The sequence below is a fragment of the Coturnix japonica genome, chromosome 30 (genome assembly GCF_054131305.1).
Source record: "Coturnix japonica strain WE chromosome 30, WE-NBRP24, whole genome shotgun sequence".
Lineage (NCBI taxonomy): Eukaryota > Metazoa > Chordata > Aves > Galliformes > Phasianidae > Coturnix > Coturnix japonica.
Window position 1 is genome coordinate 2,004,472 of NC_140692.1, and position 21,012 is coordinate 2,025,483.

The 21,012-nt window shown below is 41.3% G+C and overlaps 1 protein-coding gene across 1 annotated transcript in view; it reads right to left on the minus strand.

The window, feature by feature from the left end:
* Nucleotides 1-9,699, minus strand: part of LOC146755790 (cytosolic carboxypeptidase 4-like) — a 73,098-nt gene extending 63,399 nt beyond the window's left edge. Inside the window, exon 1 of the mRNA XM_085525281.1 lies at nt 9,499-9,699. Coding sequence (XP_085381407.1) covers nt 9,499-9,656 — 158 coding nt within the window. The 5' untranslated portion in view covers nt 9,657-9,699. The remainder of the gene's footprint in view (nt 1-9,498) is intronic.
* Nucleotides 9,700-21,012: the final 11,313 nt, after the last annotated feature.

The following is a 21,012-nucleotide window of genomic DNA, read 5'->3' on the forward strand; positions in this document are numbered from 1 at the left end:
TGGCTGACTTTTTTTTCCCTGACTCCCAGCAGTGCTGTCTTTCAGGTCACAGGAGAGGTTTTGATTTCCCACTCTTTGTCATTCCAGCATCAACTTAATTTTCTGTTTTTCATTCTCTTGCTGCTTCCCTGGGACATGCAGCTGGTTTCAGAAATTAAGGTGACAATTTGCTCAAACTACTGGGGTAAAATTTGCCCGTGTAATTACCCTAATTGCATGTGCAATCATATGAACCATGTACACAGGTGAACTATTCAACCTCAGCTGGTCCTCTGTGGGTGCATTTTTGAACAAGCAATTTTGAAAATACAGGCTTCCAGATGAAGCTTATTTTTGTTGTTATGCCTCTTTGTCCCATTTTTTAAAACACCATTTTCCAATTGCCAGCCCATTTCTCCAACCCAAGGCAGTCACATATCTGCTCTCCTACCACTGTACTTTGCCAGCTGTTATTCAATTGAATCTGTTATTCAAATGAAACAGAGGGCAGGGAAGAGCGGAAAAGAAACACAGAAACAGAGATGTTAAAGAACAGTAGTAGCTAAAATACCGAGCTAACTAAACAGAGACATTTAAAAGCCAACACGCAGTAAGGCAGCTCTACCTTTGCATAACTAAGCTCCAAGTTTTTTTATTCATATGCTTTTAGAAAGAACTTCTGTGCATATATCACAAAAAATGATGTGTTTTAATACTTAAAAGGGACTGAATGGTCGTATAAAATTTGAAATGTCACTTGGAACTCCAGGGATGTCCAGTTTGCAGGGTGAAAGAAATACTGCTCGATTTATTACACAGTAATATATGAAGGTATATTATGAGAGACAATAACCTTCATTCCCAGGCAATTTCAGCTTTCCAGGTAGTGTGGATATTGCAGTAAAGTATTGGACATTCTTCATTGCATCTATAAAAGTGAAGTTTTTACAATTTCATTTTGTGGACTTTTTTCCCATCCCATGAATAACAACTCCAAGTCTGAATCTGTAGCTTCCAAAAGGCATTAACTTGGGTAAGATGAGTTGGTCTTGAGATAAGTGATCAAAACTAGCCCTTGCACTCATGACATGAGCTTCTACCCAGTACATTCAGCATTTATGTCGGTACTCCATGCCTACCACAACCAGGAATCAGATGCAAAATCCAAGTTCGTTAGTATCTGTGTGACATCTCATTGTAGTGTTTAACTATGGGGTGAACTGGGTTCAGGGTTTGCAGGTGCATCCTGACAATTTCAAGAAAGCATAAAGAAATCCCTCATCTTACAGCGTTCTCCAGTCCCTTCACTGATGATACTGAACCTCACAAATCTTCCCTGGGTGGCTGAAGAAGTCACGGCAGTGAGATTCTCCCCCCCATCCTAAGAAGAAACAGTGAAGGAAAGCAGTAACTACAAAAGCTTCCACCTCCATAAAGTACATCATGAGAAAATGGATTAGCCTTCACAACAGATCCATTAGCCAGCACCCCAGTATCCTCTTTGTTCTTGCCAATTCTAAAGCACGCTGTGCCAGTATTGGATCAGCTCCTAACAAGAGACAAGCTGGTCCTTGCCTGTCTGCACAGAGCCTAGCACAGGCACAATTGCTATGGGAATAATATATTACCAAATGGACTTAAATGAGCATAATAACAAACAAAAGATAATCATACACACTCAAACTAATGCAAATAAGAATATAATTCAATCAACTCATTAACTTTACTAAAAGCTAGCTTTGTACATCAGCCTCCTGGCTCTTAGAACTGTCAAAGGAGCGCAGACATCTGATTATGAACTCCCGTTGTCAGTCAGGAGACTAGACATGAATGCTGAACAAAAATAATTCCTTTCTGAGCCCACGGAACATCGTGTTCATATCTAATATTCATGCTACCTTGAAAATACAAGGTAGTAGCCATATAAAATGGAATAATTTCTGAGGCTTAAAGCTGAATTGTTTAGTAGTCCAAGACATTAATATCACTGAGCTCATATCAAGTAATCTTCAAGTGCAGTGAAATTCCCAAGTGACCTTGACTAATCTGAACAGATTGGGTATGAAAGCATTGAGGGAGCTGCAGGCACCTCATGGGGGGAACCTTTACTGTTTCAGAGCAAACACTGTGCGTGCTTTTGGGACTGGAAGACCAAAGAAACAAGAGACAATGCATTTGGTCCCCCCTGTTCTTAAAATGACCATTAACTAATTCGTTTTTGTGGATGTTTAGACATGATACTGTTTTCTCCAAAGGCAAACAATAGTACAGCACTTCCATAGGATATTGACAAGCAAGAGAACAAGATCATAGACATTACATATTAAGAAACCCTTGGCCCTATCTATGCCAGACCTCCTCTGTGAGGTCTTTTTTGGTCTCTACCAAGGCATACAAACAGTGGCACAGCCCTCTGGGCAATTTACCAGAATCTAGCATTGTGTTGGCCTGTTATAATAACAGGCCTCTGGACTCTGGGACAAGCTCTTATAATTCAAGAGACTGAGCGTATTCTCCTGCCCGACCTCCTGAAAGCGCATGGAAAGTGCTGGAAAATAAAAGGAAAGGCAGCAAAGCACCCAAAGTCTCAGCTACTCAGCTTTCAGAAAACAGAAGCACCAAGCAATAAAACCAACTGCTGACATGAGACTGGTGCCGAGTCCCACAGACAACGATAGCAGACAGACTCCTATTTTAGAGACTTGACGAAACAATAAATTAGGTGAGGGTGTGTTAGAACAACAGCTGGTTGCTAATTAGTCGCAGCCCCCTCAGCAGGGTATCAATAAAGCAGCAAAGAACATCTCGAGTAAATTAAATTTTAAAAACCCCTACTGCAATCACTCCCCTGACAGACCCTTCCTTCATCTCCCTTCTCAGCTTTTTATTTATTGTAATTACTTTAGTAATAAGATTTGTTTCCTTGTTATTATATGTATTACTATGCAGGGCGGCAACAACAACAATAACAACAATAGCTAGGAAGAGTTATGTTGCTTATTTATCTCTGTGGCTGTTATTGGGCCACTGGGTGGATAGAGCAATGAGGAGGTGGGTGCCTGGGAAAAGCAGTAAATAGAAAAGAAAGCATATTCCTCAGGAGCAGAGACATATGGGGACATATTTACAAAGGAGGAAACACTGACAATGAGCGAATAGATCTAATAACTCAGGGGAGCCCAACAGCTCCAGCTGATAAAGGAAGGAATAAACAATACTGCATTAGAAGTGCTGTCAGGAGTCCTGGGGTGTAGCTGCGTGCCAACAGAGGTTTACCATAGGAGAGCCAAGGATGGACTGCCATGTTAGCACAGGGCAAAGGCTTTGTCTGAAATAGGGTCATCTCCCACAGCATACTGATGTACTGAGAAGAGTTTGGTGGAGGATCAGACTCTGGTTCTGGGTCCACCAAGGGAGAAGCTGCAAAGACTTAAAGAATCACATACCCATATTTTATCTTATGTTGTTCATGTACTAGCCAGATTTCATAGCATCATAGACTCATTAAGGTTGGAAAGACCATTTAGCCAAGCTATCAGCCCATCCCCACCATGCCCAGTGACATCCCTCAGCGCCACATCTCCACGGTTCCTGCACACCTCAAGGGACAGTGACTCCACCACCTCCCTGGGCAGCTGTTCCAACACACCACCATTCCTTCTAAAAAGAAATTTTGCCTAATATCCAACCTGAACCTACCCTGGTGCAAATTGAGGCCATTACCTCACATCCTATAGATCTAACCTTCCAAATCATGGGCTTCTGCTATAGGGAATCTGCTGAGACTATCAGGAACAATAAGGCTGCTTGCCTTGAAGAAGTATAAGTGGTCTTAGACCCTCTTCACTAGAACTAAAGAACAAGCACCCAAAATTCTCAGGACGGCCTGCTGAGAAGACCGTGATGGCCAACAAGAAGCACATTTTCACCAGTTATGCCTCACCACCAGTGCAAGATCACTGTCCTCTTTATGGGGACAGCTGAGGCAACACCAGAGGCAAGAGAGCAGCACTTAGATAAGAACCATCTACTGCACTCAAAGAAAGTTCACCCACAGTTCATAGCACTTCCCTGAGCCACATTCCAGATGCAGTACAAGCATTCCTCAGACATGGCATTTTCATCTGCTCTGAGGTCCCGAGTCAGCGCTTGCAAATAGACCACCTTATAACACAGAGCTCAGAGCACAGCCATTCTAAATGAGTAAGGACTGAATCTTATGCAAAAATGTTCTTCCACACGCATCTACCCAACTACCGTTGGCACTATCCTTAAAGAAATGCACGCATCACACATCAGCTAGTCTGGAGAGACCCCTTAAATTGTGCTTGCAAAGTGCATGGCATCCATTTAGATATGCAAGACTAGATTCTGAGAATTCAACTCCTCTTTAACCCTCTGATCAGAGAGAAGCAAACAAGAGAAGGGAAGGGAGAGTAGGAGGGATGTCTACAGCCACATGGCTTTGTGTGCCTCTACTTCAAGATTTAATCCTCAAGGATGCAGTTCTGGGTCATCAAGTGAGTCCTCAAGTGCGGCCCTTAGCTTGTTTGCTGTCTATGTCCAGCTCTGCCTCTGACTACGTGGAGAACAAAATGTCTCAGTGCAGGAGAGTGCACAATAATATAGGAGGAAATAGAAGTTATATACACAGATAATGCTTTTGGGTAGAAGAACTAGCTTGCTTCTGTTCTTCCTACAAGTATCCTTCAAAAAAAAAAGAAAAGAAAAAAAAAAAAGGCCCTTGTTTCAAAAAGTAAGTGGGAAACATTAATAGTTAATAGTTTCCCTTCTGAGAGCATGCAATAGAAATGTGTTCTGAAAGGGCTTTCAGAGGACGTTTCTATCTCTCCATTTCTGTAATTGTCAGAGTTAAAGCTTTTCTCTGCTGGATTCCAGGGCGCAATAAACAAAGCCCTGTAAGTAAAACAGGATGGAACAAACAGCCTGACTAAAGTGAGAGTGAATATCAATAAAGAGAAACAAACAAAAAGCCCAGCTCACCTGCCTTACCTATAAGCAGCAGCAAAGCTTACTCAGCCTGTGTTGTGGGAAGGCAGGTGCAGAAGGGAACAGGGTGTTTTTAAACCAGATAAAGAATAGTCCATGGCTATAATCCAAAATGCAAATCAGGATTTCCTCTTCCTAACAGCTACTATGGTTACCCCATGCCTTCGAAGAAGTCACACTGCTTCCAAAAAAATTAATCTTCCTTTACCAAAATAGACTCACCGGCTCCCATCTCCACTGATTGGTTCAATTCATTTACAAAAACACATCAAGTTCCTCTCATTGAAAAGCTTCTTTGATTCAACAGTAGGGAAAGGAAAGCGAGAAAAGGGCAGACAGAAGGGAAGAAAGAGGAAACATGAAAGGGAGTAAAGAAAAAGGAAGAAGGTGGCAATGGAGGAGAGAGACATGAACTTGGAAGAGAGAGATTGGGCAGTTCAAGACCTGTGGATGCTCATAATAGACAGTGCATGGGCAGTCTGAAGATGAAATATTCTTTAAAACAAAAGCACTTATCTAGGAGTTCCACCTCTTGTTTGATCAATCATATCGCAAGGCCGAATCATTTTTAATTTAATACTTCTGGGAAGTGGGGGGGAAGCACTCATTAAACACGGGCACGGTTGGCAAGCACTGCGCGTTAGCATTTGGCACTATTTATTATTGCTGTTTATGGTGATATAAATTAGGTTATACTGATATAATTAATATCCCTAAATTCAGGGGTAATAAATAGCAATATTTATATGAAACTGCAGACTCTGAAGAAGTCCAGCCAAAAAAATCCCCACAAAATGCTGACTACCACGTTGTGACTGCTAACATACACATGGGAGCACCAGGTACGTGGGTGCAGAAGATATGCAGGTGTGAGCAGACACTGAGGAATGGCTGCATACACAAGCTGTTGACAGAAGGGTATGTAGCATGTGCACAGAGAAGACAGCCTAAAAGCAGGTCACAAGATGGTACACAACTGCATGGAGAAGTGTTGGTGCACAGGCAACTTGTTGCTCCACTGTGTGGTAATGAGCTTATGTGGAACAGTGTGAACAGCCAACAGTGCTGGGTATTTCTTTGTAACAGAACTGTTTGTGCTGTCATAAGCTTTAACAAGTTCCTTTCCTGACCCTGGTTTTAGTGGATGAATCAGAAGAACTAGATTGAAGAGAAAATGCTCCTGGTACACATATTTCACTCATTTCAAGCTGTGTGAAGGTTGTGGTGTGTCATTATTTCATCCTCCCAGGAAGAAAACTCAGGGGAAAGAAAAAAAAAGGAGGGGGAAATGCTCAAGGTCACATACTTCATCAACAGCAGAGCCAGGAACAAAGCACGGGTCTCTCACTCACCCAGTATAACTCAGCAGTTTCCTAATCAAAGTGCTGTGCTCCTTCATGGATTCTCCACCGCTGTGTAGAATGGAATTCCTTCTCTAGCTTTCCTGTTAATCCGTGATTTAATTTAAAAAGACGATAAAGGGATGAGAGAAAACAGTCAGCTGAACACCAACCAATACCTTGGGTTTTCACAGAACAGCCTTCGCAAGATAATCAGCCTACAAGGACACTTTCCCTTTAGTAATTTAATGCCTGTCACTTTGGACCATCTTATAGCACCGTTCTTGGAGATTAAGACTACTTTTACTTGTAAAGAAGAAAAAAAACACACAAATAACTATATCAGGTCAGACCATACATCTATCAGAGGCAGCATCCCATTTCCAGCAGTGGTCAAACACTACTGTGTGACAACACACAGGATGCACTTAATAAAAAGTAGTGTCTAACATTAAAATATATAGCCACTACCAGATCAGCTGAAATTTATTTGACAAACCCTACATCTGACTGCTATTCAGGACAGAGCAAAGGCTGCCCAGGGAGGTGGAGTCACCATCCATTGGAGACCTTAAAGAAACATGGAGATGTGGTACTTCAGGACACGGTTTACTGGGCAATACTGGTTGTAGGCGGACGGTTGGACCAGATGACAGACTTCTTTTCCAACCTTAATGATTCCATGAGAACAGTCGCACAGAACACAACTGCTCATCAGTACTCTCTGGATTGAACAAACTCAAATTATATGTGATATTGGGTAGTGATTTTTATTTTTATGTGATGACAGCCTTACTCATACAGACATGCTTGCATCACCACTACCTTCATTTAGCATCAGCAACAGGACTCAACTCTCTCCATCACTGACAGACAGGAATAAATCCTCATAGTACTGACTGATGTGAAAGGGAGTGAAAGGGAAGGCTGTTTCCTAGCTCAGCCACACACAGTCAGAGCATAATCACATTACTGCCATCATATCTGTGACAGAGGAACATTCTCTGCATGCAACTTTCAGATCACATTAACCAAAGCAAATACCAAGGCCCTGATCGTCTTGTTGCTGCACAAGGCTCTCGAAGTGTGATTGCACGGTATCCTGCTGGGATGAGCACTCTTCCACTGAGCTGTGCCTGCAGCAGGGAGTCAGCTGGGGAAGGGGCACAGCTGGGCTGCTGGAAGAAATCCTTTGTAACCGTGCGATGGCATTCATCTTTGTGACGGGCAGGGAAGCATTATGCACACCCCAGCACACAGGACTGGGGAGGAGGGAGAGAGTGAGGAGCTTCAAAAGAACTGCCAACAGAAAAGAATTCAACCCTTTTTTAAATATAAAGATACCGAGGTAACGAGACTAGAGCAGGATTAATACCAGATAACAGAAGGATGGATGGGTAGTACAGAAGATGCACTTTCAAAGCATGAAGATTCGAAATGAGTGATGATTCAAAATAAACAGTGGATTTGACACATTCAGTCGTGATTGTAAATCTCAAGGCAAATAAGTGGCTTCCTGAAATGTGCTACAGAGACCTAAAAGTAAGTAGTATGGACCTGTTTACAGCTACTCAGTCAATAATGGCCTACAGACCCTTTTCCTGGAAAAAGAGCTTCCCTTTGTGGCAGTGATTTGAATGACAACAGAGTTTAATACAGCACTTAAACCTAGATGAAGTAGAACATTAATGGACAAAGAAACCTGCATGTGCTTCCACATGCAGCAAGGGACTAAAAGTCATCTCCAAAAAGCTGCCAATAAACTCTAGGCCAAGAAAAGAAGCTTTTCTTTCTGTGCAGGAACACCTCAGTCCACTGAAAAAGCACATGGGAAGAAGCAAGAGCAACAGAGCCATGGGAGGCCCCACAGCACAGCATTTAAATTGGAGCATGATGGAATGGTTCTCTCCCTTCCCCAGGCTTCATGCTTAGCTACAGAGCCATAGCCAAGTCCTTGGACCTCTGCTCCTATCCCACACCAAACTTTCCTACTCATCACCAGGTTGAACTACAGTGGAAGCTCCACACGTTCCTGTGTGATATGAGCTCAGACAGTACCCTTCATTCCAGGTGTCACCAAAAGCCACACTGTCCCTCCTGAGGACCCTTCCTCTGCTATGCTCACTCCTGACAGCTGGAGAAAAAAGGTCAGACATTCCCTCCAGCCCTCCATCTGCTGGAAACTTTAATTAAGCAGAGTGAAAGGAAAAACAGAAAGCCACAATCTTTCATTTTTGCTTCTGCTGTCTGGAAGAATCAAGGAAACATTTGGTGCCAGCAGAAGCTTCCAATACTCGGGGGCAGCATCCAGCTCCCCTGAACAGCCTAAACTACAACACACTCATGTCCTGGGGAGAACAGGAACACAAAAAACTATGCTCATAGTCGCAGACCAGAGGCTAAGAACACTCCAAGCTGCCCTCTGCTGAAGCCCAGACCACAACAGAAAGGAATTAGATTAGGACCAAATAAGCTCAAGATTTGCTTAAGGTCTTTACCCTGTTTCTTCAGCACCGGATCAGCACAACCTGACCTGAAACCAGATGAATGGTTGTAGTGATGATGTGGGTAGGAGCAATGTAAAGGCAGCTCTGAAGAATGCAAAAAGAAACTGGTATATTCATAAGCTCAGAAAGACTTGGAATCTCTTCAGAAGCATGTGGGAGGAAACAGAGTAAAGGAGATAGGAGAAGGAGGGAGTTTCATTATACGGAAACATTTCCATAAAGATACGAGCATTTAATAGATCCTTACATCTTTCCCCCATTCAGGTTATATAAAGCATTAATTAAAGCCAGTTATTCCCAGATATATCAGCTTGCAGATAAAGTTTGCCCTGCTGATTTGGCAGAATAGATAACTTTCCATTCAGCAAGTAAGATTCAGTTTGTCTGCTATCGCTAATACTTCACCCAGTCAGTTGGGACACCTTACGGCCCCACACAGTACAGAACCATGAATATCTGATGCACACGAGACAGCACACTGGGCTGTATCCAGGACTTACATTCTCCTTACAGGACTGATCACAGGATGAATAAAACACAAGGCAAAAGGCAACAGGAATTCTGGCCCAAAACACTGAAGACTAGGCCTGCTAAGTATACAGCAGTAAAGCCTGCAGGTAAACCCAGTGAAAATTCACAATAAGTATGTTACTACAACGCACTTGCCATTGATGACTCCATCAGGGTTGAGCATGGGGACAATCTTGAAAATGAAACATTTCCTCAGGAGATCAGCAATGGGATCACTGCTCACAAGGAACTCCAGGGTCCCCTTCATCACCCAGCTGGCGTTGCTTTCACCAGGATGAACACGGGCCATCAGAAAGACATAAGGACGACTGTCTGTAAAACAAAGCAAAGGCATGGAGATGTTATGCACAGAAGCTGCAGAGATACGATGCCAACTTTTTTTTTTAAGAGAGAATCTTACTAAACAGTTCATGGACAGAGCCTAATGAACCCCTGTTGCAAAGCAGACTAGCAATTTGGCAGAGAAAATTGTCTTGCTATCAGATACGTTATTTGCCATTCCCATGAAAAAGCACCCTCATTTGGCCTAGTTACACGTCTCCAAAAGCTCTCTGTATACACATGCTCAGAAGAGACCAAATTTGACAGCAGATTGTTTGAAAATCCCATCTGTGTTGAGCAAAATCCACAGATGGGCCAAGGGAAGAAGACAGAGGTAGACACCTGCCAAGCATAGAGAATAAAAGAAAAGGACAAAGCAATGATGTGTCTTAAAATTATCCTTCTGTGAATGTTCACAATCTCAGGCTGCTGTCACAAATCAACCTGACACATTTGCTTTAGTGGAAGCCACTATCTGACAGGGAATCACAACGATGCCATGATGTTTTTTGCAGCTCTGTCAGAGCACAGGCTCTCTAGTAAAGGGACAGAAAACAATCAAAGGTATCATCTGAGCATCCTTGTAAGCAAACGCTGATTTAGCAAGTTATGCTTCTATGTCCTCAGCTCCCAAAGCTGTACTAAAGTCCTTCAGTTTTCTAACAGCTTTACAAATCATTACTCAATTAATGTGAAACACAGAGGTGGAATCACAGAACCTTTTGAGTTGGAAAGGATCCTTAAAGGTCACTTGGTCCAACTCCTCTGCAAGGATGTAGACAGGTCTGGAAACAATCCCACATTCACCCCTTCCCATTCATAGGCATTTGATGGGCATGACCAGAGTCTCCACTCGAATTCATACAGAGCAATCATACTGTGGTCCAGTAAAGCAACCAGAACTCTGCTATTCAATAGCCGTGTACTAATCTTTATTTTTCCTTTATCATTCTTGCACCTTACCCTGAGATTAGTATATTTTCACTGCTGTGTATACATTAGTGCCCAAGGCGCTAATGGACTGTAAAAGATCCCTTCAGCCAATAGAGACATACTAGGAGTTCTGCTTACTTTTTATTACAAAAACATATATATATTAGAAAACAACCTCTATTCAGCTCCAGCTAGATGCTGTGCATTACAGTCTACCTTAGTAATGCTTTAAAACAGCAACAAGCAAAAACTACTTTTCACAAAGGCATCAGTTGCATTTTGCTATTTCCAAACATTTTCTTCTTTCTCCCATCATCATGATTTAGTGCTGTTTTGCAGGCTCATTGCTGAGCTAAACTTATGGGACTGTGTTGTTGTAGTTGAGAATGAGGCTCTTGAGGACTCCTAATGGACAACAGCTGTAAATAGCACAAAGCAAAATAAAACATGCTCCCTTGCAACTGATGAAAACGGCTTTAACTCCTGTCTCTTCTATACATTGGGAAAGCATGCAGCATGTTAATTGAGCGATTCTTTCTTCAGTTACTCTATGAGAAAACGAAACCACAAGAAAGGGTCTTCACATCTCAGAAATGGAAGGTTTGCCACAATTCAGCTAATTGAGGATACTGTGAGACTGGCAGAGATGTGAATTCTGCTCTCCTCAAGACTGATAAACCTCTGTCTAACATTCAACGTGACAAAAGCTTCTAGAGAGTCCTGATTTTAAACCCCAGGAAATAGTGGATCCATAGGATCCAGGTGGGGAAACATCTCTATTCCACTTAAAACTCCCTTTCTAAGCTTCACTCCCCTCCTGACAGGTATATTTGCAATGCCAAAATCACATCTCCGGGCACCAACTGGCCGGCAATAGTCAAGATTTCTGCACTTAGCTGAGCTGCTACACTTCATTCTTGATTCACTATGCCCCATAACAGCAGTGCTGATGAAGCCACCCCAGTGCTGCTGATCTGCTCTGGGACACACCTACTGTTCTGAAGTGTAATTTTGGTCCAGAGCCCCTTGATACCACCTTGTGCTACACTGCACCTCCTCAGGACACCGAGACACATGTTCTTCTATGTTTCCTTCAGGGCCCAGAACTGAGTTTGATGCTTCAAAATCCCCAAGTCAGTCCTTACACTGAATCCTCCCCAAGTCCTGGGGAAGCTGCCAGAAAGCTCAGGTTACCCATTTATCTCTGCAAAGCCCACATGACACGTAACCTTCACTGGGAATGTAAATAATAAAAAGAGTGAGCAGAGGAACCTTTTCGTGCTACATAAAGCCCCATCCAACAGATCTTGTCTCATTACTCTGTGCTACATTCTGACATGGCCAGGATATAACGTGCCACTAACAAAACCAGAGATGAGAGATTAAAGGCACTGATGCCTCTTGCAAAACATGGAGCAAAAACCCTTTGAGTAATAAATCTAACGTATCAACCACCTCCCACCTTCCCTTCTCTTTATTCATTTTAACTGTGGATATATGCATGAAAATAAGAGCTTTGTTCCTACAGTACTGCTAACTTGTTGCTTAATCTCCTGCCTATTGCAGGGATCTTCCTCTTGATTTTATCTGATTTGGAAGTTAGAAATCATGACATCAGTTGGGGAAAGATCAATCTGAAATAAAAGAATGAAACCCCGTTAACAAATCAATGTCTCGCCTCATAAAAAGAGGCACAGAAGGGAAATGAAGTGCACTTCCAGATGCCCTGACATGGGTTAAAATTCTATGCATTGTCAAGCTGCTATTTGGGCCACAGCGTTTGAAAGGGAACAAGGTTTTGAAATGACACAAGACTGGGATTTCATTAGGAGTCAAAGGGAATCATAAAGAGCGTGTGACAAATCCAACCTAGATCCAGGTCTTGACTGGAATGATTCTGGCTGTGCCTCTGCATACCTCTCATCCTATCAGCCCCAAGCCAGAGCCCACAAAACATAGGCCTTCCCTCCACTCCCCCTTATTCCTAAATACAACATGACTTTATCATGAGAGCTGCACAGATCAAAGGTTCAAGTTTACCCCCTGGACATAAGAGATAAACAAAGAAAGCCAACATTCCCACCCAACTTCATTATGTGTGACCTCTACAGCATATTCTGAGAGTCAAATGATGTGTAAAAAAGAGCATCAAACGCAGTTCTGCTGCGTGTATCACGGCTGCATCCTGCCTTGGATACATCTGAACTGCCCAAGGCTGCCTAGTTAAACAAAGTCTGACAAAGACAGGATATGGTGTGATGTACATCAAATATATTCAAGGAGAAGGAAAAAAAAAAACAACTTCAAATACTGAGATCACAGAAAACTTGAGACTGCTCTGAGGCAGAACCTGTGTTGGTCACTTTCCTCCGCTCCCCACCCAAAATCTTTCCCCAAGTTGTCACATTTTCAGTTACTCCACGATGTAATACTATGCTCCTCCATTTACCCCACCTCCTCCTTATTTCCTGACCCTGCATTTGGCAAAATCCTACTCAAAGAGACACATCTTAATGCAGAGGCAGCTTACCTAGTCTGACAGGGCCCACTGCTGTTTTCCAGAATTATCAGAGAGATAACCCTCCCTTAAATACACTTACACGATATGCGTTATCAATGGTCCTCATGGCAAAGAAGTGAATGTTACAAATCACCTTGGTTAACTGCTTTCTACCATCAAAGCTGGGTGAAGGTATTCCAGGCTCCAAGTTGCTTGGAAACATCCCTTAGTGGATGAGTTTTATGAATTCACTCACCAATGAATCAGAATGATTAGAAATGACTGCAGAGACCAATACATGTACAAAGCATCCAGACATAGTACAGTTTAACATCCTACTAAAGATGGATATTCTCGTTATTCTTTTTCTGGGTTATTCCCCCAGCCCCTTAACTCCAAGAAATTAGAATGTCAGGTTCTATAAATCATTTTGGGGCAGATCCCAAAATCCCAAATTCTGAAGGCAGATGGAAATTCTACACACATTTGACTAATATTCCATATGATGCAACTAAAAAACAACCAAGTGAACTAATACCTGATGAAACAAAAGCATACCTATAGCGAAGGATAGGGAAACAAGTCTGCAAAGAATCCTCAATGATGAGAAGCCTCAATGCTTTACTTAGAATCCTCAATGCTTAGAACACTCAATGTTTAGATCCCTCAATGGCTTAGAACAATCAATGCATAGAATCCTCAATGCTTAGAATTCCAATGCTTAACAGAGAATCCTCAATGCTTAGAAACCTCAATGCTTAGAAACCTCAATGCTTAGAAACATCAATGCTTAGCATCCTCAATGCACAGCTTAGAATCCTCAATGCTTAGAAAACTCTATGCATAGAGTCCTTAATGCTTAGACACCCCAATGCTTAGCTTACTCAATGTTAAGCAACCTCAATGCTTAGCTTAGAATTCTCATTGCTTAGAATTCTCATTGCTTAGAAACCTCAATGCTTAGTTTAGAATCTTCAATGCTTAGAATCCTCAGTGCTTAGAATCGTCAATGCTTAGAATCCTCAATGCTTAGAGAGCTCATTGCTTTGCATTCTCAAAGCATAAAATCCTCAATGCTTAGCATCATCAATGCTTAAAAATCTCAATGCATAGAGTCCTTAATGCTTAGAAACCTCAATGCTTATCACCCTCACTGCGTAGCCTCGTATCCCCAATGTTTAGAATCCTCAGTGCCTAGAATCCTCAATGCTTAGCATCCTCAATGCTTAGCTTAGCATCCTCAATGATTAGAATCCTCAATGCTTAGAAACCTAAATGCTTAGAAACCTCAAAGCATAGAGTCCTTAGTGCTTAGAAACCTCAATGCATAGAGTCCTTAATGCTTAGAATCCTCAATGCTTAGAAACCTCGATGCTTAGAAACCTCAAAGCATAGAGTCCTCAGTGCTTAGAAACTTCAATGCTTAGAATCCTCAATGCTTTGCATCCTCAATGCTCAGCATCCTCAATGTTTAGCTTAGAAACCTCAATGCGCAGAATCCTCAATGCTTAGAATCCTCATTGCTTAGAATCCTCAATGCTGAGAAACCTTATTGCTTTGAAACCTCAATGCTTAGCACCCTTAAAGCTTAGAAACCTCAATGCATAGAGTCCTTAATGCTTAGAATGATCAATGCTTAGAATCCTCAATGCTTAAAGTTCTTAATGCTTAGAAACCTCAATGCTGAGAATCCTCAATGATGAGAATCCTCAGTGCTTAGCATCCTCAATGCTGAGAATCCTCATTGCTTAGCACCCTCAATGCTTAGCTTAGAATCCTCAATGCTCAGAATCTGAAATACTCAGAAACCTCAATGCATAGCATCCTCAATGCTAAGAATCCTCAAAGCATAGAATCCTCAATGCCTAGAAACCTCAATGCTTACCAACCGCAATGCTTAGCTTATAGTCCTCAAAGCTTAGAACACTCAATGCTTAGAAACCTCAATCCTTAGCATCCTCAATGCATAAAATACTCAATGCATGGAGTCCTTAATGCGTAGAAACCTCAATGCTTAGTATCCTCAATGATTAGAAACCTCATAGCTTAGAGACCTTAATTTTTAGTAACCTAAATGCTTAGAAACCTCAGTGCTTTGCGCTCTCAATGCTCAGCATCCTCAGTGCTTAGTTTAGAACCCTCAATGCATAAAATCCTCAATGCATAGAATCCTCATTGCTTAGAATCCTCAACACTGAGAAACCTCAATACTTAGAATCCTACATGCTTAGCTTAGAATCCTCAATGCTGGGAATCCTCAATGATTAGCATCCTCAATGCTTAGAATCCTCAATGCCTAGATTAGAATCCTCAATGCTCAGAATCCTCAATGCTTAGAATCCTCAATGCTTAGCATCCTCATTGCTAAGAATCCTCAATGCCTAGAAACCTCAATGCTTACCAACCCCAATGCTTAGCTTGAAATCCTCAAACCTCAGAACACTCAATGCTTAGAAACCTCAATCCTTAGCATCCTCAATGCTTAGCTTAGATTCCTCGATGCTTAGAATCCACAATGCTTATAATACTCAAAGCTTAGAATCCTCAATGCTTAGCATCCACAATGCATAAAAAACTCAATGCATAGAATCCTTAATTTTTAGTAACCTCAATGCTTAGTATCCTCAATGATTAGAAACTTTATAGCTTAGAGACCTTAATTTTTAGTAACCTCAATGCTTAGAAACCTCAACGCTTTGCAGCCTCAATGCTCAGAATCCTCAGTGCTTAGTTTAGAACCCTAAATGCATAAAATCCTCAATGCATACAATCCTCATTGCTTAGAATCCTCAACACTGAGAAACCTCAATACTTAGAATACTCAATGCCAAGCTTAGAAACCTCAATGCTTGGAATCCTCGATGCTTAGAAACCTCATTGCTTAGAAACCTAAATGCTCAACGTAGAATCTTCAATGCTTAGAATCCTCAATGATAAGAGCCCTAAATGCTTAGAAACCTCAACGTGTTGCATCCTCACATCAGAGCTTAGAATCGTCAATACTCAGAATCCTCATTGCTTAGAATCCTCAATGCATAGCTTAGAATCCTGAATGCTTAGCATCCTCAACGCTTAGCATCCTCAATGCTTAGCTTAGAATCCTCAAAGCTCAGGATCCTCAATGCTTAAAAACCTCAATGCACAGAGTCCTTAATGCTTAGAAACCTCAATACTAAGCATCCTCAGAGCTTAGCTTAGAATCCTCACTGCTTAGAAACCTCAACGCTTATATTCCTCAGTGCTTAGCATCCTCAATGCGTAGAATCCCCAATGCTTAGAAACCTCAATGCTTAGCATCCTCAATCCTTAGTATGCTCTATGCTTAGCTTAGAATCCTCAATGCTTAGAATCCTCAATGCTTAGCATCCTCCATGCACTGCTTAGAAACCTCAATGCCTAGAATCCTCATAGCTTAGAATCCTCAACGCTATGAAATTTTATTGCTTGGAAACCTCAATACTTAGCATCCCTAATGCTTAGAAACCTCAGTGCATAGAGGCCTTAATGCTTAGAAACCTCAAAGATTAGAAAACTCAATGCTTGGCTTAGAATCCTCAATGCTTAGAAACCTCAATGCATAGAGACCTTAAAGCTTAGAAACCTCAATGCTTAGAGTCCTTAATGCATAGAATCCTCAATACATAGAATCCACAATGCTTAGCATCCTCATTGCTTAGCATCCTCAATGCATACCTTAGAATCCTCAATGCTTAGAAACCTAAACGCGTAAAATCTTCAATGTGTAGAATGCTCATTTCGTAGAATCCTAAATGCTGAGAAACCTTATTGCTTAGAAACCTCAATGCTTAAAGTACTAAATGCTAAGAATCCTCAATGCATACCTTAGAATCCTCAATGCTAAGACTCCTCAATGCTTAGAATCCTCAATGCATAGCTTAGAATCCTCAATGCTTAGAATCCTCAATGCTTAGCTTAGAATCCTCAATGCTTAGAAACCTCAATGCTTAGAAACCTCAATGCACAGAGTCCTTAATGCTTAGAAACCTCAATACTTAGCTTCATCAGTGCTTAGCTTAGAATCCTCAATGCCTAGAAACCTCAATGCTTAGAATCCTCAGTGCATAGCATCCTCAACGCGTAGAATCCCCAATGCTTAGAAACCTCAATGCTTAGCATCCACAATCCTTAATATGCTCTATGCTTAGCTTAGAATCCTCAATGCTTAGAATCCACAATGCTTAGCATCATCCATGCATTTTTTAGAACCCACAATGCCTAGAATCCTCATTCCTTAGAATCCTCAACGCTGAGAAATATCATTGCTTTGAAACCTCAATGCTTAGCATCCCAAATGCTTACAAACCTCAATGCATAGAGGCCTTAATGCTTAGAAACCTCAAAGATTAGAAAACTCAGTGCTTGGCTTAGAAACCTAAATGCTTAGAATCCTCAACGCTCAGCTTAGAATCATCAATGCTTAGAATCCTCAATGCTTAGAATCCTCAATGCTTAGCATCCTCAATGCTTAGAATCCTCAATGCTTAGCTTAGAATCCTAAAAGCTCAGGATCCTCAATGCTTAGAAACCTCAATGCACAGAGTCCTTAATGCTTAGAAACCTCAATGCTTAGCATCCTCAATCCTTAGCATGCTCTATGCTTAGCTTAGAATCCTCAATGCTTAGAATCCTCAATGCTTACAAACATCAATGCTGAGAAAGTTTATTGTTTGAAATCTCATTGCTTAGCATCCCAAATGCTTACAAACCTCAATGCATAGAGGCCTTAATGCTTAGAAACCTCAAAGATTAGAAAACTCAATGCTTGGCTTAGAATCCTCAATGCTTAGAATCCTCAATGCTTAGAATCTTCAATGCTTAGAATCCACCATGCATAGCTTAGAATCCTCATTGCTTAGAATCGTCAATGCTTAGAATCCTCAATGCTTAGCATCCTCAATGCTTAGCATCCTCAATGCATAGAATCCTCAATGCTTAGAATCCTCAATGCATAGCTTAGAATCCTGAATGCTTAGCATCCTCAACGCTTAGCATCCTCAATGCTTAGCTTAGAATCCTCAAAGCTCAGGATCCTCAATGCTTAAAAACCTCAATGCACAGAGTCCTTAATGCTTAGAAACCTCAATACTAAGCATCCTCAGAGCTTAGCTTAGAATCCTCACTGCTTAGAAACCTCAACGCTTATATTCCTCAGTGCTTAGCATCCTCAATGCGTAGAATCCCCAATGCTTAGAAACCTCAATGCTTAGCATCCTCAATCCTTAGTATGCTCTATGCTTAGCTTAGAATCCTCAATGCTTAGAATCCTCAATGCTTAGCATCCTCCATGCACTGCTTAGAAACCTCAATGCCTAGAATCCTCATAGCTTAGAATCCTCAACGCTATGAAATTTTATTGCTTGGAAACCTCAATACTTAGCATCCCTAATGCTTAGAAACCTCAGTGCATAGAGGCCTTAATGCTTAGAAACCTCAAAGATTAGAAAACTCAATGCTTGGCTTAGAATCCTCAATGCTTAGAAACCTCAATGCATAGAGACCTTAAAGCTTAGAAACCTCAATGCTTAGAGTCCTTAATGCATAGAATCCTCAATACATAGAATCCACAATGCTTAGCATCCTCATTGCTTAGCATCCTCAATGCATACCTTAGAATCCTCAATGCTTAGAAACCTAAACGCGTAAAATCTTCAATGTGTAGAATGCTCATTTCGTAGAATCCTAAATGCTGAGAAACCTTATTGCTTAGAAACCTCAATGCTTAAAGTACTAAATGCTAAGAATCCTCAATGCATACCTTAGAATCCTCAATGCTAAGACTCCTCAATGCTTAGAATCCTCAATGCATAGCTTAGAATCCTCAATGCTTAGAATCCTCAATGCTTAGCTTAGAATCCTCAATGCTTAGAAACCTCAATGCTTAGAAACCTCAATGCACAGAGTCCTTAATGCTTAGAAACCTCAATACTTAGCTTCATCAGTGCTTAGCTTAGAATCCTCAATGCCTAGAAACCTCAATGCTTAGAATCCTCAGTGCATAGCATCCTCAACGCGTAGAATCCCCAATGCTTAGAAACCTCAATGCTTAGCATCCACAATCCTTAATATGCTCTATGCTTAGCTTAGAATCCTCAATGCTTAGAATCCACAATGCTTAGCATCATCCATGCATTTTTTAGAACCCACAATGCCTAGAATCCTCATTCCTTAGAATCCTCAACGCTGAGAAATATCATTGCTTTGAAACCTCAATGCTTAGCATCCCAAATGCTTACAAACCTCAATGCATAGAGGCCTTAATGCTTAGAAACCTCAAAGATTAGAAAACTCAGTGCTTGGCTTAGAAACCTAAATGCTTAGAATCCTCAACGCTCAGCTTAGAATCATCAATGCTTAGAATCCTCAATGCTTAGAATCCTCAATGCTTAGCATCCTCAATGCTTAGAATCCTCAATGCTTAGCTTAGAATCCTAAAAGCTCAGGATCCTCAATGCTTAGAAACCTCAATGCACAGAGTCCTTAATGCTTAGAAACCTCAATGCTTAGCATCCTCAATCCTTAGCATGCTCTATGCTTAGCTTAGAATCCTCAATGCTTAGAATCCTCAATGCTTACAAACATCAATGCTGAGAAAGTTTATTGTTTGAAATCTCATTGCTTAGCATCCCAAATGCTTACAAACCTCAATGCATAGAGGCCTTAATGCTTAGAAACCTCAAAGATTAGAAAACTCAATGCTTGGCTTAGAATCCTCAATGCTTAGAATCCTCAATGCTTAGAATCTTCAATGCTTAGAATCCACCATGCATAGCTTAGAATCCTCATTGCTTAGAATCGTCAATGCTTAGAATCCTCAATGCTTAGCATCCTCAATGCTTAGCATCCTCAATGCATAGAATCCTCAATGCTTAGAATCCTCAATGCTTAGAATCCTCAATGCTTAGAATCCTCAATGCTTAGAATCCACCCTGCTTAGAAACCTGAATGCTTAGAATCCTCAATGCTTAGAATCCTCAATGCTTAGCTTAGAATCCTCAATGCTTAGAATCCTCAATGCTTAGAATCCTCAATGCTTAGAATCCTCAATGCTTAGAATCCTCAATGCCTATCTTAGAATCCTCGATGCTTAGAATCCTCAATGCTTAGAATCCTCATTGCTTAGAATCCTCAATGCTTAGAATCCTCAATGCTTAGAATCCTCAATGCCTAGCTTAGAATCCTCGATGCTTAGAATCCTCAATGCTTAGAATCCTCAGTGCTTAGAATCCTCAATGCTTAGAATCCTCAATGCTTAGCATCCTCAATGCTTAGCTTAGAATCCTCAAAGCTCTGGATCCTCAATGCTTAGAAACCTCAATGCACAGAGTCCTTAATGCTTAGAAACCTCAATACTGAGCATCCTCAGTGCTTAGCTTAGAATCCTCACTGCTTAGAAACCTCAGTGCTTAGAATCCTCAGTGCTTAGCATCCTCAACGCGTAGAATCCCCAATGCTTAGAAACCTCAATGCTTAGCATCCTCAATCCTCAGTATGCTCTATGCTTAGCTTAGAATCCTCAATGCGTAGAATCCTCAATGCTTACAAACCTCAATGCTGAGAAATTTTATTATTTGAAACCTCATTGCTTAGCATCCCAAATTCTTACAAACCTCAATGCATAAAGGCCTAAATGCTTAGAAACCTCAAAGATTAGAAAACTCAATGCTTGGCTTAGAATCCTCAATGCTAGGAATCCTCATTGCTTAGAATCCTCAATGCTTAGAATCCTCATTACATAGCTTAGAATCCTCAATGCTTAGAATCCTCAATGCTTAGCATCCTCATTGCTTAGCATCCTCATTGCTTAGCTTAGAATCCTCAAAGCTCAGAATCCTCACTGTTTAGGAACATCAATGCTTAGCATCCTCCATGC